Below are 16280 nucleotides of genomic sequence, written 5' to 3'. Positions count from 1 at the left end.
ACTCCATTGTGTGGCAATTTGTTTTTATTTCTTTCTTTTTTCATTAAAACTTCTTACGGGTTTATTGGTCAAAAAAATGTTTGCTTGACTTAAATCACGATTAATAAACCAGTTTGGTTACTTGACTGGCGGTTGACTACCCAGATATGAGAGTTTTCTGTAAGAGGTTGAGTTTTGTTTTGTTTGGTCTTAGTCAAGTTGTTGTTAAATAAAGAAACAAAAAAAACGCATATTATTTGTTGTTGTTGTTAAATGACTGGTCTCCAGCGATTTTTTGTGCTTCAAGTTTATTTTTAGCACGTGCCACTTTTGAAGCAGCAACAGAAAACAAGCCATCTTTGTTAATCTTAACAGCAATGACAATTTACGAGTTAATATGTCTGCAGTCTTTGTCCGATGCTCAAATTCAATTCTACACTAATTGGATAACTGGTCGTCGGTCACAATTAAAACTTTCAACCAAAATATATTTATTGCAATGAGAATTTCGACAACAGCTATAAACGCTTTTGTAACTGACAAGAGAGTTTTATTTTATTTCAAAATAATTTCCACATTCAAAAGATTTCACAACAATTACGGAATGATTTTGAAAAAGGGAGAAGTGGAAGTGAGGCGTTAGGGGTTATGTATCCTATAGATCCCTGTGACCCATTTTAATGTTCAGACATAAAAGAAAGAGCTCAAAGTATTCATTAAACGAATGAATCGTCGCGTAGAGACGGGATGTGACCTCGCAGGAGGGTGCTTGGCCATACGAAACAGATGAACCAACAAATGGCAATGCCTTTGATCTACCAGATTCCAAATAAAAGCTTTTACAGTTTCTTGATTATCAGCACTGACAAGCACTGAAACAATGACCTGTTTTTACAAAGCTTTACAGTATCCGGGTTATTTCTTTACTCTTCTTAGATTACTCTGACGATTTTAAGTTGTGGTTTGAATTACTACTCCATCGCACACCCACTGCTCTAGCTTCATCTGTCAGGTTCTCCAATGTTCAAACGAGATCCGTATATAAACACACTAATGAAAGTAAACAACTAATGGGATAGAGGCAATAAATACGAAGGAGAGGTTACAATGAATAACATCACAATGTCAAAATGAGAGAGAGGGTACAAAAACAATTAGCTAAGTAAACCTTGTAAATTAAAACTAAGCGATAATTTCATGATTGCAGTAGACTCTATACAGTAGTTGTTGTTGCAAAAATGATACAAATAAACAAAATACTTTATAAAAATTTACGTTACAATTCAAATTCCTAAATTAACAAAAATCTATCAGTTACATTCGTAACAATATTCCGGCGAAACCATCGGCATATTATAAAGTCGAAATCGTCGGTCCAAAGTTTATGGGTCTCAATCGGCGTCACAGAAAATGTGGTTGGACCGACTTGATGTATGTTTTTCTGACGAAGCTGCATGTAATTCTGTCTTCTATCGGTTTGGAGAGAAGAAACATTTTATCGGTTTGATACCCCTAGGCATATATGTAAAGATACATTTTATCAAGTTTCATTATATGGTTGGGTTTAAGGACAATTTCCCAAACACCCTTCTCTGTCATCCAATACGGGCCCTTATTTATTGTCTGCCAGTGGTAGATGTGAACTCTTCAGTGTATCCAGTTCCGCGTCCTTGAAAACTTTCAGTTGTGATGTCCTCATTCGTCCATGGTGCACTGATATAACCCCTAATGGACGTAACCCCTAAATCAATTTTGTCCGTATTTGTGTAGGACACAATACCCAATCCCAGATAGCATTTAGAAGACTGTTTTTTCAAAAATCACATTGAGGAGTCTTTTTAGAGTCCTTTTGGTGATCAAAAATTGATTAAGTCGCTTGTGTGATCAGAAAGGGACTCGAAAGTGACTCCCTGTAATGATTAAAAAGAGTTCAATTTAAAATACAACAACAAATGTGTAGCAATCACAAATAAATCATTGACGTGTTTAAAATGTGACAATTTTTTGTTATTTATTGTCACATTTTGATCATCTGGAAGATTGAAAAATGCTTAATCAAAAAAGGGTCATACAGGTGTTTGAAAAGTGATTATAATTATGTATACTCTGATCATATTTTGAACAGTTAGGTGATTAAAAACTGATTGCTTTGTTTTATTTTTATTTGGTTGTAAATAAAAAAATAAAATTCTCATATACACTTTCTACAAAATTTTGATATAAATGTAACGTATAATATTAAAGGTACAGACAAACACAACACAACAGGTTTGCCAAGTGAAATGAAGAAGCAGTATACTAACCACCAAGCAACATAAAGGATAATTAAAAGACATAACAAAGCAGAAAAGACTATAAAACAAAGGAAAGAAGAATAAAAAGAAAATTTTTTTAATTTATTTCGTCTAACAAAAAGACTCATAAATGACTCCCTAAAGACTCATAAATGATTATAAACACGACTCTAAAAAGACTCGAAAAAGGGTCCGAAATTAATCAACAAAACACCAATAAATGATTGAAATACGACTCGAAAAAGACTCATTTGTGATTTGTTTAGAAGAGTCGCCTGAGGTTATGTTTTCCTACCGACAAAGGAGTCATTTATGATCAGAAAATGAGCTCATATTCTAGCTTTTTAATCGTGCAGTCGGATCAAAAAAGACTCGAATTTGATTAAAATTTTCAAAAAATGCTGACTGGGTATTTTGTATACCTTTAGGCTAAAGAGGGTACATACACTTTGATACGACCAAAAATCTGCCGCATCGAAATAATGGTTTTAGACCCCAAATATGTTTGGACGAAATATGTTTCAGACACTTTTTAGTCGATTTAGCCATGTTCGACCGTCTATGTGTCTGTCTGGCTGGTTCCCACGATCCAACGGTTCAACCGATTCGTTCCAAATTTAGTTTATGTTCGGTCAACACCTTCGGGTACCTCCCCCACAAAAGTTCAAAATTTTGCTGTAAAATGGTGTGAATGATAACTCTCGAAGGGAGCAATCGGTTTGGTCCAAACTTTGCCCATCATATTTTTCCTTCCAGATATAGATCGAATAGTTCATATTCGATCCATCGGTCCACTTCTTCACGTACCTCCCACACAAAATTCGGTGAAGTGAAGTTCAAGGGCACCTCTTGGATCGTTTTGAAAAAAATTTCAGCAGGTTCAGCCCTTTACGACGGTACATTGTTTTGGGGAAGGTGGAGGCGTGGTCATGTCTATACATCCTGAGATAATGGCCCAAAAGCTTCAAGAAACCCGCAAGATAATTCTCCCAGGGAGTTTCTGATTGAACCAAACTTTGCACATCGTATTATTTCATCCAGTCATATATCTGGTTGGAATATGGAGTATATCGGTCAGGTCCTTTGTGTACCTTCCACACAAAATTTGGGAAAAGTGCAGATTGACTTGTCTCGGTTATATTTAGAATTTTTTCCAAAAGGTTGCTTTCACGGTCTCTATTACATCGGTACAATTTTTTGCAGAGTTGTCCACACTTCCTGAGATAATGGCACAAAAGCTCCAAAAACCCTGCAGGGATATACAACAAAATTTTCTTATTTACATTTTTCTTTCCCAAATGAACAGATGCTAATTTGGGGCACGGGAACAAAATATCTTGTAAATGTTAAATTTTTGAAAATTTTTTTCTCTAAGTAGCCTTTAACAAGGATGCTGTTTAGGATTTTTATCGTCCATGTTCCCTGTCTTTATTCAAAAGCGATCTAATTATAAAAGTTAAAAAAAATGGTTAGGTCAAATTCTCCCGCTTATTGTTTTAGTTATTGATGGCTGCTGGACCGTTGAATCGCACAATTTAAGGAAATTTGAAAATATATCGGTTTTTTTTAGTTTAGCAACTATATCGATTATATAACAATAGGCCCCCGAAATTCGTCTACAAATATGTAGCATTTTGGACCACTGGACATTCCTGAACATTTTCTGAAAATTGCATGAAATTAGGTTCGGTACTTTTGGCAAAATAATGTGTTGAAAAGAGTGGGCGTGGTCATCAGTTTTCAAGATATAACATATTTAAAAAAGTGGGCGTGGCCCGGTATTTTGGCTCCAAATAGGTACCTAGGGTGCACACACCTTCATTGCCTACCAACATGTATGCTGAAACCAATATAGTCATAAGTTTGGCTTATACTTTAGGCTCCAAAGAAGTACCTAGATTAATCCGTACATTTTTAAACCGATACATGCGTAATTTGTGCAAATATAGCATCTTTTTAAAATATCGCATAGGGGGGTAACCCGCCACCCCTGCAATTCAATAAAATATCTAGCCTTTTTTCGGAGGCCATCCCTGTACATTCCCTGACAAATTCAAAAAATAGGTTCAGTAGTGGTTTTTGAAGAAAAAATTTAAATTCAAAATTGGTAAAATTTTCTTTCCATAAAAACCTAAGTTGGGTTATGACGGTATTTGATTTTTATACATAACGATATGGCGTTTCTTTAACTATGTCAAAAGGGAAGTTCTCCGTAGCCTATTTCTTTGCATAAAAATTATCGATTATTATCGAAATCGGTCCAGCCGTTCTCAACTGATGCCATTACAAACGAGCGACATTTGATTTTTATTTATAAAGATATGGCATTTTTAAAAAAAATAGGGTATAGGGGAAGTACCCCACCCCTTCCGAAATTCAACAAAATATGTAGCCTATTTTCACCGGGGCCGCCCCTTTACATTCCCTGACAATTTCAGGAAAATCAGTTCTGTAGTTTTTGTAGAAAAGATTAAAATTGAAAAAGTTGGCGTGGTCAAAATTTCTTCGCATAAAAACCAAAGTTGGGTTATGACGAACATTTCGAAAAATGAATTGTCGAAATCGGTCCAGTCGTTCTCAACTGATGCCATCATCAACCAACAACATTTGATTTTTATTTATAAAGGTATGGCATTTTTAAAAAATAGGGTATAGGGGAAGTACCTAATTTAACCGAGGGCCGTCCCTGTATATTCCCTGACAATTTCAGGAAAATCAGTTCAGTAGTTTTCGTAGAAGATATTAAAATTGAAAAAGTTGGCGTGGTCAAAATTTCGAAAAAAAGAATTATCCAAATCGGTCCAGCCGTTCTCACCTGATGCCATTGCCAACGAACGACATTTAATTTTTTTTTATAAAGATAAGGCATAATCATTGTGTTTGCTTCTTTTTTTGATCAGAGCCTGAGGTTATAACAGCGTCAGCATAGCTGACTAATACTTTCTTACTTGTTCAAATTTAAAGTCGATTTTGAGGTTTTCGGCTGAGTTTTACGACTTCAACCTATTGGACAGATACAAAACTCGACTGCACGTACAAAATCTTTGCATTATATACATGAACTATATAAGATGGAGCACCCATAGACAGTTGCAAAAACCGGCAAAGCCTTAACAATTTTGTTTTTTATTTTTTCTTCGGAATATTTTGTCCGTGGACATAACAATAACTGCCAACAAATTAGTGGTTGTATTATTTATTTATCGCCAGCATTTTGAAATTTGGGATATTCATGTAGACTCCACAAACAGAATTCGCATATAGAAATCATAGGATTCTACAATCTTTTGAATAAACTTTTACGAATTACGAACAATTTCTTATATTTGTTTGTAATTACAGTTCCAAACTAATTATTTTTATGAAAAAGTCACGTTAGAGCATCTCATTCGCCTAGAATGTTTAGAATTTATAACTTTGGCAAAACTAACCTCCAGCACAAGGAAGAATACTTTAAGTACTATAAATGTCACGTTAGTTGAAATAACAAACAATAGTAAAATATTAAAATATTGATTACACGCATAAAACAAAACACACTTATCAGCTTATCGGAAACATTAACATACATACAATGTATGTAGTCTCAAGCCTGTGAAGGACAACTTTACGCGTTCACTCTACTACCTCACTTGGTGTGACTTCTAGACGTAACAACAAACAATTATAGGTTGGGTTTCGGTAATGCTTGTTTATTTAATTCCGCTTAGCTTGCTTGCTTGGATGGGTTTTTAATATTTTTGAAGGTTTTTGAAATTCGCGAAAACAACAACAACAACTAATTACGCCGAATAAGCGTTTAACCAATTATTATTGTTATTAAAGTGACAATAACATGACATAGCCGATGTACCGGTTTTATATTCACACATATGCGAATGATGGTGATGGTGGTGGGTAAAATGGCAAGTGGCGGCAAAGGCAAGGCTAAAAGTACCTGTTCGTTCGTATTCATGCAAACGAATCTACCTTTCGGAATATTAATAACAGATAAATCTCGAAGACACACTTATATTGATGATCGTGATATGATTCCTTCACAGGCTGCCTATATGATTGTAGATGAAATGCACGAAGAACACCCTGAATTGTTGCGAGATCAATATTGGGAATGTGTGGTGCCGAAAGACTTGCCCTATACCGTGGCCTCGGAACATTATCGCAAAGATGAACCCAAAGGTTCAGCTGAAAATTACAAGGTCAAGAAAGAGGATGCCATGTATGCCAATATTGTGCCGGGTGGTGGAAAGCGTATGGCGGATGATGTCTATGCCGACTATGTAAGTAAAATGTAATGATGACATACCAAAACAAATAATCTACCATTTGCCTATTGGTTTTTTAGGAAAGTGTCGATACACCCATGGTTGAAAGACGTAAAAATAATTGGCTGGTACGTCAACTGTCTCGCATGGGTTCTATGCGTAGTCAGTCAACGGCCTATTCGTCCGGAGGTATGGCATTCAATCGTAATCGCTTAAATTCTGTATACTCAAGTCCGGAATCTGGTCTACCCATGACCATTGTCCAGCAGCAGCAGCAACAACAACAGCAGTTGCAACAACAACAACAAATGCAACAAAAGCCAAGTCTTTATGATAAATTTGTGCATCGGAAATCGTTGCGTGCCCAAAGGCAGCTAATAAAACAAAGTGAGTAAAATATCGTAAATGCATATTGTGAGGTTTTAAGGAAGTCCAAAGGTGGAGGAGGGTATTTTAAAAAGGTGGTTGGGATCTTACAGTGGAATTTTGTGGGTTTCTTTGAAAAACATATACATAAATCCACTTATGCCAATTTTGAGTAATTAGTACATTCTTCTATTGTTACGATTTTGGAAAAAATTAAAAGTTTTATCATCATATTTAAAACACAAATATTTTCAACTACTATGTCCACCACTACATACATATGTTAACGTGTGTATTTGAAAAGTGAATTCGAATAATTTTCAATTAATTTTCACTTTAGCCAGAAAAAAGAAACAATTATGTTGATATAATAAGTTTTCAGAAAAAAATATTTAAAAAGTGTTGTCGGTAGTAATAAGAAGTGCTTTTTACATAAATTTGTTTTTTTGTGGAATGTTAGGATCATTGTAGGTGGAATTTGCATTTGTTATCCTAACAGAGTTGCCATCTACTACCACTTTCAAAATTGTTACCCTTATATAAACATTTAAATTCTAGAATAGTCATGCCGTAAGAAGTTAAGCAACTGAAATTTACTAAACACAATACATTCTTGTGTAAAACCCTTGAGACCATGAAGAAATGGAACGAGAAACACTTAACTTGTAAAAACCATCATAGGCTATCTTGATCAACAGAATTCGTTAGGGCTCATTTTGTAGATTTGATAAATGAGACTAACATCTACTCCTAATTCACGAGGATATATTTGAAACGCGACCAAGATATATTATTTAGCATGTAAATGCTAGTTTAACTAACAGCGACCACCCATTCCATCCCATTTATGACCATGACGATCTATTTCCCCAATATTCCTTTCTTCATTTCATTTCCCGTCTTTACAATAAATTTGTTTTTTGGTTTGTTTTGTTTATTTTCAAACTTTCCTTTATTATTTTCTTCTATTTCGTACTCCATCTATGTAGATTCTCGTTTAAATGGTTTGAATGCCAACACTTCAAAATCCCGTCCTCGTATACCTACTCCTGATGTTACCAAGGAACCAACTAACATTGATAAAGATGTGAATGGTAATTGCTCCTTCAAAATCCCATATCTTTAAGCACTTTTCTGTTGCACTTATTTGAAATTGTATTCATTATTTTTATTTATTTTTCCTTTAATTTGCACCATTTTTATAGCCACCACAATCAATACCACCAATAGCACAGCCAACACAAACACGGCTGTTCTAATGACACCGCAATTGAGTACACAAACCACAATGTATCCTTATGCAAGCACCACCAATAATAATTTAGATGGTCAAGTTTTGGGCACACTACTCCTATCACCAATCAAGGAAATGGATAGTTCATCATCGAATAATACTTTAATTCCAGGACATCCTCAGACTGCAGCCTTAGCCCAGGCAGTGTTGCCAAGCAATTTGACTTCAAGTGAGTAGATTTGTGGAAATTCCAAATCAGATCAAACCTTATAATGAATATAACACCTCACCTTTCTTTGCAGCTATACCCGTAACAACGAACATAACCACACTCTCGTTCCCTTTCACGGTAACTACAAGTGCCACAGATACTACGGGAACACTTAATATCTTACCCATAACATCAACGCAAATACCTACAATTACCACCACAGCTTCAGCTTTCGATTCCAATGAAGTTATAACAACCATACCATTATCATTGTCTATACAGCGTTCACCATCTTCGGTTTCCATAACCGAATTAAATTTCAACGACAAACTTGAGAATAGTGGCGGTACCGCTGTTCTTTCCCTAAAGCCATTAAACGGTGGTACCAACATTTCCCGAAACAATAGCTTCAATGCCAATCTAAATCTCAATATAAGTGATTCATATTTGTTGGAACGTCGAAGCTCCATACGTTCCGAAGGTGCACCCGAAGTTAAGGACATAACAGACAGTGCCACAACACCGCATACAGTTAGTAGTATCAACACGCCCACAACAACTGCTAAGGAAAAGATTTCCACACTTGCAACATCAGCGCCCTCAACATTAGCCAAACGTCCACCGGAACAAAAGACCGGCGAAGTATATGTATAAATAATTTTAACTTAAAAATGGCTCCGTCCAGACCCCAAAATAGCATAAATACATATGTATGTCGATTTGTGTGTCAGAATTAGTAAAACAAAGGTTGTGAAAAATAACACGGAATCTTAAATTATGTACTTTATTGACCTACCACTACTACTTTTAGTGCGATTTACATAACTCTATATAATAGGCATTAGTCAAAAGAGTCCTTAAAAAGGACTCGTTATATTTAAACAAATACATAGAAAAGCAATCTAGTTTAATTAAATTTAACAAAACATTGTTCGTAATGGATGTTGTGTCCTCTCTGAAAGAACACACGCATAGTGCTCTAAAAAATGCCTATAATCTGTATCTGAATCTTGTTACTATATACATACTTATACATATATGTTTGTTTGTATTTTACAACCTCCCAGATAGCATTTAGAAGACTGTTTTTTTCAAAAATCACATTGAGGAGTCTTTTTAGAGTCCTTTTGGTGATCAAAAATTGATTAAGTCGCTTGTGTGATCAGAAAGGGACTCGAAAGTGACTCCCTGTAGTGATTAAAAATAGTTCAATTTAAAATACAACAACAAATGTGTAGCAATCACAAATAAATCATTGAGGTGTTTAAAATGTGACAATTTTTTGTTATTTATTGTCACATTTTGATCATCTGGAAGATTGAAAAATGCTTAATCAAAAAAGGGTCATACAGGTGTTTGAAAAGTGATTATAATTATGTATACTCTGATCATATTTTGAACAGTTAGGTGATTAAAAACTGATTGTTTTGTTTTATTTTTATTTGGTTGTAATTATTTATAAATAAAAAAATAAAATTCTCATATACACTTTCTACAAAATTTTGATATAAATGTAACGTATAATATTAAAGGTACAGACAAACACAACACAACAGGTTTTGCCAAGTGAAATGAAGAAGCAGTAAACTAACCACCAAGCAACATAAAGGATAATTAAAAGACATAACAAAGCAGAAAAGACTATAAAACAAAGGAAAGAAACAAAGAAGAATAAAAAAAAATTTTTTAATTTATTCGTCTAACAAAAAGACTCATAAATGATTATAAACATGACTCTAAAAAGACTCGAAAAAGGGTCCGAAATTAATCAACAAAACACCAATAAATGATTGAAATACGACTCGAAAAAGACTCATTTGTGATTTGTTTAGAAGAGTCGCCTGAGGTTATGTTTTCCTACCGACAAAGGAGTCATTTATGATCAGAAAATGAGCTCATATTCTAGCTTTTTAATCGTGCAGTCGGATCAAAAAAGACTCGAATTTGATTAAAATTTTCAAAAAATGCTGACTGGGCTAAGTTGTTATTATGTAAATTGAATTTGTATCATAATATGTGTATTTACCACCTAATTTGTATTTTACATACATACATATATTTTAGAAAAATAAATATTTGTTTGCCTCGTAAACGTCTTTGTTTATTGTTTTTGTAGTGTTATACATAGGATGAAGGGTAAAAGAACAACAAAGAACCACAAGACCACAAATCCATAGTCGTTTAGAAAAATGAACGAATTCAAAATTTAAAGATCACAAACAAAAGCCATTTGCAATAACCAATGTAACCGAACAACCTATCTGTTATAAAATAAGATATGTGAATATAAAAAAACCGCAATGGGATCTCACCTATCCTATGGCTCCTTGTAAGTAATTATGTACTACACATTGTTATTTGCTCAGAATTTATAATTGTTCAACAAATTTCCCAGAAAGGGCAAGGGAGACTTCTCACATATCAGTACACCCCGATTCTGTTAGCTCAATGATATGGGACATACTGTTTGCAAATTTTACAACATCGACAATTTTTATTGACTTCTTTTAAGGTACAAGTAGAATATATCGAGTTGATCAGAAAAAATTGCTGAGATATGAGCGTTAAAAGGGATAAATTCATTGTGATTTGTATGTAACTTCGAAGTTTTAAACGCGGTGCCCAATGTAGCTCGAAAACGGATGATCCGATCTTCATATGTTTTTGTGGGATTATTATACACATAAAAAGCTTGTCCTTAAGCGAGAGACTTAAAAACAAGTAAAAAAGTATCAGTCGGCTTTGCCGGTAGAGATATACCCTCAGCCTATGAGAATTGAAACTTTCATCTACGGACAGATCGAATGCATTTGGGTCTTTTCAGAATTTTGTGGCACTTTTTGGACATTTGAACTTGCCGAATAAAATGTGGATTAGGATTAAAGTTCAAAAGTATTGCGGAGGATGGAATGGACCGACATAGTGTATTACGGAAGTGGATGTTATTTTGAGAGTCATATCTTTTCAATAGATATCGAGTCCACTAGTCATTTCAGTGGGTTATCGTATACCTGTTGGACCAGTATGCCAGGAAACATGGACTTATCCACGCAAAACATAATATGGCTGTAAACAGGACCACAAAGAACATCGTCGGTATAAATTTCCAAAGGATCTCCGAACAGACCCTAAACTACACTTGGACACAAATGTTGAACTTTTGTGGAGGAGGTATTCTAAGGAGTGAACCGATTGAGTCCATTTTGGAACCTCATCTAAGTTTAGTAGAAATTTCACGATGTGTAAAGTATGGGTCAAATCGGTTTCTTCCTTCAAGAGTTATCGTGCGCACAAATTTTCCGAACATTTTCGAACTTTTGTGGGGGAGGTACACGAAGGAGTGGACCGATTGAGTCCATTTTGGAACCTCATCTATGTTTAGTAGAAATTTCACGATGTGCAAAGTATGGGTCAAATCGGTTTCTTCCTTCAAGAGTCATCGTGCGCACAAATTTTCCGAACATTTTTGAACTTTTGTGGGGGAGGAACCGGAAGGAGTGGACCGATATAACCCATCTTCGGACTTAAACTAAGTTTGAACAAAATATTACGAAAGCCAAATTTTTAACCGAATCGGTTGATCCGTTCGAGAGTTATCATGCGCACCATCCAGACAGACGGACGGACATTGCTAAATCAACTCCAAATTGTCTGAAACACATTTCGTCCAAACATACTTGGGGTCTAAAACCATTATTTCGATGAGGCACATTTTGCCAGTACGAAAGTATATGGGGAATTCCAAGTGAAATCGGACAGTTCGGAGAAAAGTAATTTTTGATTTCAATTGTTTTTGGTTCAATTAATGCTCCTAGCCAACAGAACATTTTAGTATATTTTAAAATTTTTTTTGGCCAACGGTACAGAGATATCGCCTATTGAAATTATCACATTTTTAAAGAACTATGTCCAAATAAATACTCATAAGTTCTTTAATATTGGTCCAAATGGGACCACCTTTTTTTTGAATTGTTTGTTTTTTCATCAGCTATCGAAAGAAATATGTTATATATTTATCATAAAAAATAGAAAAAAAATGCACAGTGGGCTTTAATGGAATTTTCGCTGAAGCATTTTCAAAATCGAAAAATGACGCAGTTTTTAAGATGTTTGAGATAAATTCATAAATATAAAATCAAAACAAATATTTATAAATGAAACTTTTAATTTTTTTAATAAAATAATACATTATAGACAAAGGTATAAAGGAAAAATTAAATTGACAAATTTTAAAAAATTCAGAAAAAAATAGTATTTATTCGCATCCCATTACGATTTAGAGCTTAAAATTTTTGTAATTGAACGTAGTTTAACATATAATTTTTTTGAAAAAATCGAAGGGTACAATCATATTTAAAAATTGATTTTAAATATTTAATCCCGAAAATTGCATTGAAGCCCACTGTGCATTTCTCTTTTAAGTATTTCTTTCGATAGCTGATGAAAAAACAAACAATTCAAAAAAAGATGGTTCCATTTGGACCAATATTAAAGAAGTTATGAGTATTTATTTGTACATAGTTCTTTAAAAATGTGATAATTTCAATAGGCGATATCTCTGTACCGTTGGTCAAAAAAAAATTTTAAAATATACTAAAATGTTCTGTTGGCTAGGAGCATTAATTGAACCAAAAACAATTGAAATCAAAAATTACTTTTCTCCGAACTGTCCGATTTCACTTGGAATTCCCCATATATACCCTCGTTAGCATAAATGCTGAGGGTATAAAAATGACGGATATATGGCGAAAAAACTATGAATTTTTGAAGTAAAATCGGCTTTGATAGTTCACCATTTTCTTAAAAATTTATATTTTTGAATTCCGTTTCGCTTACGGACAAGATTATTGAGTTCCTAATGATCCCACAAAAACATATGCTGATCGGTTTATCCGTTTTCGATCTACAGTAGGCATCGCAAACTGTTTTATTAAAAACAATGTTTCGGAGGCTGCCATTTGTCAGAACACTGTGCAATATTTTGCAACCCCTACTTATAACTTTGAAAAAATGGGAAAAATATTGACTTATTTTGAAGTACAGGTTGCACTTGTTGCAGCAAAAAACTTCAAGTCGATCAAAGCAAAATTGGCCGAGAGAAAGTGAAGAACTCGTTCTGTTTTGTGTGTAGAGGTGCAACTTAAAACGCTTTTTTTCTCGAAATGGCATTTTTGAACTCGGTGTTTGGACAAAAAGGTCAATTTTTTCGTTAAATTCGAACTTTTGACTTTGACAGTTCACATTTTTAAACAGATTTTTTAAAATTCTTTTTTTCTTAAAGACAAGATTATTAGGTCCTTAAATCGCCCACAAAAATATATGAAGATCGTGCCATTCGTTTTCGAGTTATCGTTGGCACCGCAAAACGCTTTTACAAAAAAGGGTTTCGCAGATAGCCATTTACCACAAAACTACGCAATATTTTTTACAACACAAATTCCAAAAGTAGTTTAAGGTGTTTTTTTCTGTTGAAACGAATCATGAAAAATTAGTTTTATGTCTGCACCACTAGGAATAACCCCTTAAGACAACACTTAAGACACCAATATAACTACTCAGGAAATCTCGCCAACAGAGGTGTATTTTGCCACCGTTGAAAATTTGATGCACCATCACCATAATTGTTGAAGGGAGTAACCGATTTGGTCCATACTTTGCACATCGCAACTTTTCTACCAGACATAGATCAGGTTAGAATATGGACTATATCGATCCACTCCAGGTACCCGTCTCACACAAAATTTCGAAAAAATACAGTTTTAGGCCTGCTCTCGAATAGTTTCGATTTTTTGCAACATGTTGTTCTCAGAGCCCCTATCGTGATTGCACAATTTTTTTCAGGGACGAGTCTATTCTTCCCTAAAAAAATTTCCCGAAAGCTCTATAAACCCATACTTCCACCGTGTCTAGAGGCTGCTTGTGCGCACTTGTACTCTCGAACCGAATACGGATATGGATTTTAGATAAAGTTCGAAGATAGTGGTTAACGGCCCATTCATTCTGGCACCTAAACCATGTTCGCTAAAATAGTACGCGCGACAGGTCTCTCGAGCGGAGAAATAGATTTGGTCCAAATTTAGTATAAATTCGAAAATGTGCTTGGTCTACTCTTTAGGGTAGCTCCCTCTCAACAGTTCAACATTTTTGTTTAAGTGCAGGTTTGGGTTTGTTCGAGGATCCAGTTTACTTCGATATTTCTTCGAACTTTGGGGAAAAGGATTTTGGTTGTGCAGCCGGTATTCGATCTGTCCATAGATGCAAGTTTCAACTTACACAGGCTAAGAGTATATCATTTTCGGCAAAGCCGACTGATACCTTTTTACTGGTTCCGATGTAATTCGAAATATTTTAATAGTAATTCGAAACATTTCAATTGTAATTTGTGAATTGATGACATTCAATTTAAAAGTCGAATTATTTAATTTGTAATTGTATGGAAAAGAAAATATTGTGTCCATCGCTGGTGTAGAGTGATCTCAAGGGCCGAGCTCTGAAATCATTGGACACATTGGCCGTGACCAAGCCAAATCCGAGTAATCTTCGCCTCAACATTGCATTGGAAGGCCACATGTCTTAAGGTCGAAAATGAATTCTAGGTGTTATGACCATCCTGAAAGCAGCCATTAAAACCAATTTAATTTTGGATGTTGGAAGCAGTGAAAGTGGTGACTTTTCGAATTTTTTTCAAAAATTATTTCCTTTGGCACGAATGAATGAGCTTTTGCCCGTTTATGATAGGATCATCGTAGAGCAAATCCTACTAGACTATTTTATAAAAAATAATAATAATCATGAGAAACACCCCATTAATTTTTGAACGTAAGTTTAACATATGTACATTTTACTTGCATATGCAAATATCAGATATTGCATATCGTATCAAATAGGCGCTATATTATATTATGCATTTGCATAAATCGGGAATATGTAAGGTTGAACGTGCATATGTAAATATAAATTTTGGATACGCAAAACATTTTGTTTGTATATGCAAAATGTATGCATTTTGTATATACCATATGTTTTTATTGCATTTTAACTAGAATGAAAAAATATCCATAGAATCTTAGACCTAGATCCAAAATTTGACCTCAATTGGTCAAGAAATAGGGTATGCATAAAATTCCGCTCTCTAACCTTCCCCCGGAAAAAAGTCGCAATCGACTTATGGTAATAATATTTCATGGTCCTCTGCATTAATATAGAGTTCATATATAAAAGCTTAATTAAAATGAATTACATAAATCACATGGTGATTTATTATTTACTATCTTTTAGATATTGTGTAACAATTTTTTATTTACGACTTCCTTTCAGGACTGTAAGTGGATATTTATAGACAATTTATTTGTTAATTATGTACTTACCTAAATTATTTGATTATGCACTTTGAATGAAGTATGTTCTTCATATGAGATTCCATTGTTAAACAATGAGTTTATCGATTTTGGAGAAGATTTTCATAACCAAATACGAAACATTGGTTTCTTATACAGCGGCAAAATTCTAAAGATCGAACAATATAAAGAGTATTCACAACTAATAAAAGAATATTTTCCAATTATTAACAAAATTTCAATTTTCTGTTCCATTCTCCTTTTTATCAATAGTTAAAAAGTCACGTTTAGTTATTGTGGACAACATCAAATAACATTGACCATACCAGTTAATGGGGATGGACGCTTCAAATGTGTTTCACACACCAACAAAATATAATGGGAGTAAATTTTAAGGTGAAAACAATGTGTGGATTATTGTGGTATTTTTGGGTGTTCGGATTGAAGAGTCTCCAATGTCAATTAATTTAGTGTCCAGATTGCCGCTTCGAGATTAAGCAGTGTCCGGATTTTCACTTTGAATCTTTTATAAGTGTTTGACATTATATGTATATAATGTATGTAATGTATATACATATAAATTATTCAGACTAC

General features: G+C 34.2%; 1 protein-coding gene across 14 annotated transcripts in view; it reads left to right on the top strand.

The window, feature by feature from the left end:
- Positions 1-10441, top strand: part of Best2 (bestrophin 2) — a 60961-nt gene extending 50520 nt beyond the window's left edge. For 6 of the 14 annotated variants that reach the window (XM_073979867.1, XM_073979871.1, XM_073979872.1 and 3 more), the window contains 5 exons: positions 6317-6553; positions 6619-6925; positions 7894-7998; positions 8110-8367; positions 8441-10441. In XM_073979867.1, the coding sequence (XP_073835968.1) occupies positions 6317-6553; positions 6619-6925; positions 7894-7998; positions 8110-8367; positions 8441-9003 (1470 nt within the window). In that variant the 3' untranslated portion in view covers positions 9004-10441. The remainder of the gene's footprint in view (positions 1-6316; positions 6554-6618; positions 6926-7893; positions 7999-8109; positions 8368-8440) is intronic. The other 8 variants (XM_073979878.1, XM_073979881.1, XM_073979879.1 and 5 more) reach the window with 3 other exon arrangements.
- The last annotated feature ends 5839 nt before the right edge of the window (positions 10442-16280 follow it).

This window comes from Musca autumnalis, unplaced genomic scaffold, assembly GCF_047663935.1.
Source record: "Musca autumnalis isolate F117 unplaced genomic scaffold, ASM4766393v1 scaffold_4, whole genome shotgun sequence".
NCBI classification, from domain to species: domain Eukaryota; kingdom Metazoa; phylum Arthropoda; class Insecta; order Diptera; family Muscidae; genus Musca; species Musca autumnalis.
Note: the sequence above shows the minus strand (reverse complement) of the source record. Positions and strands in the feature narration are given on the sequence as shown.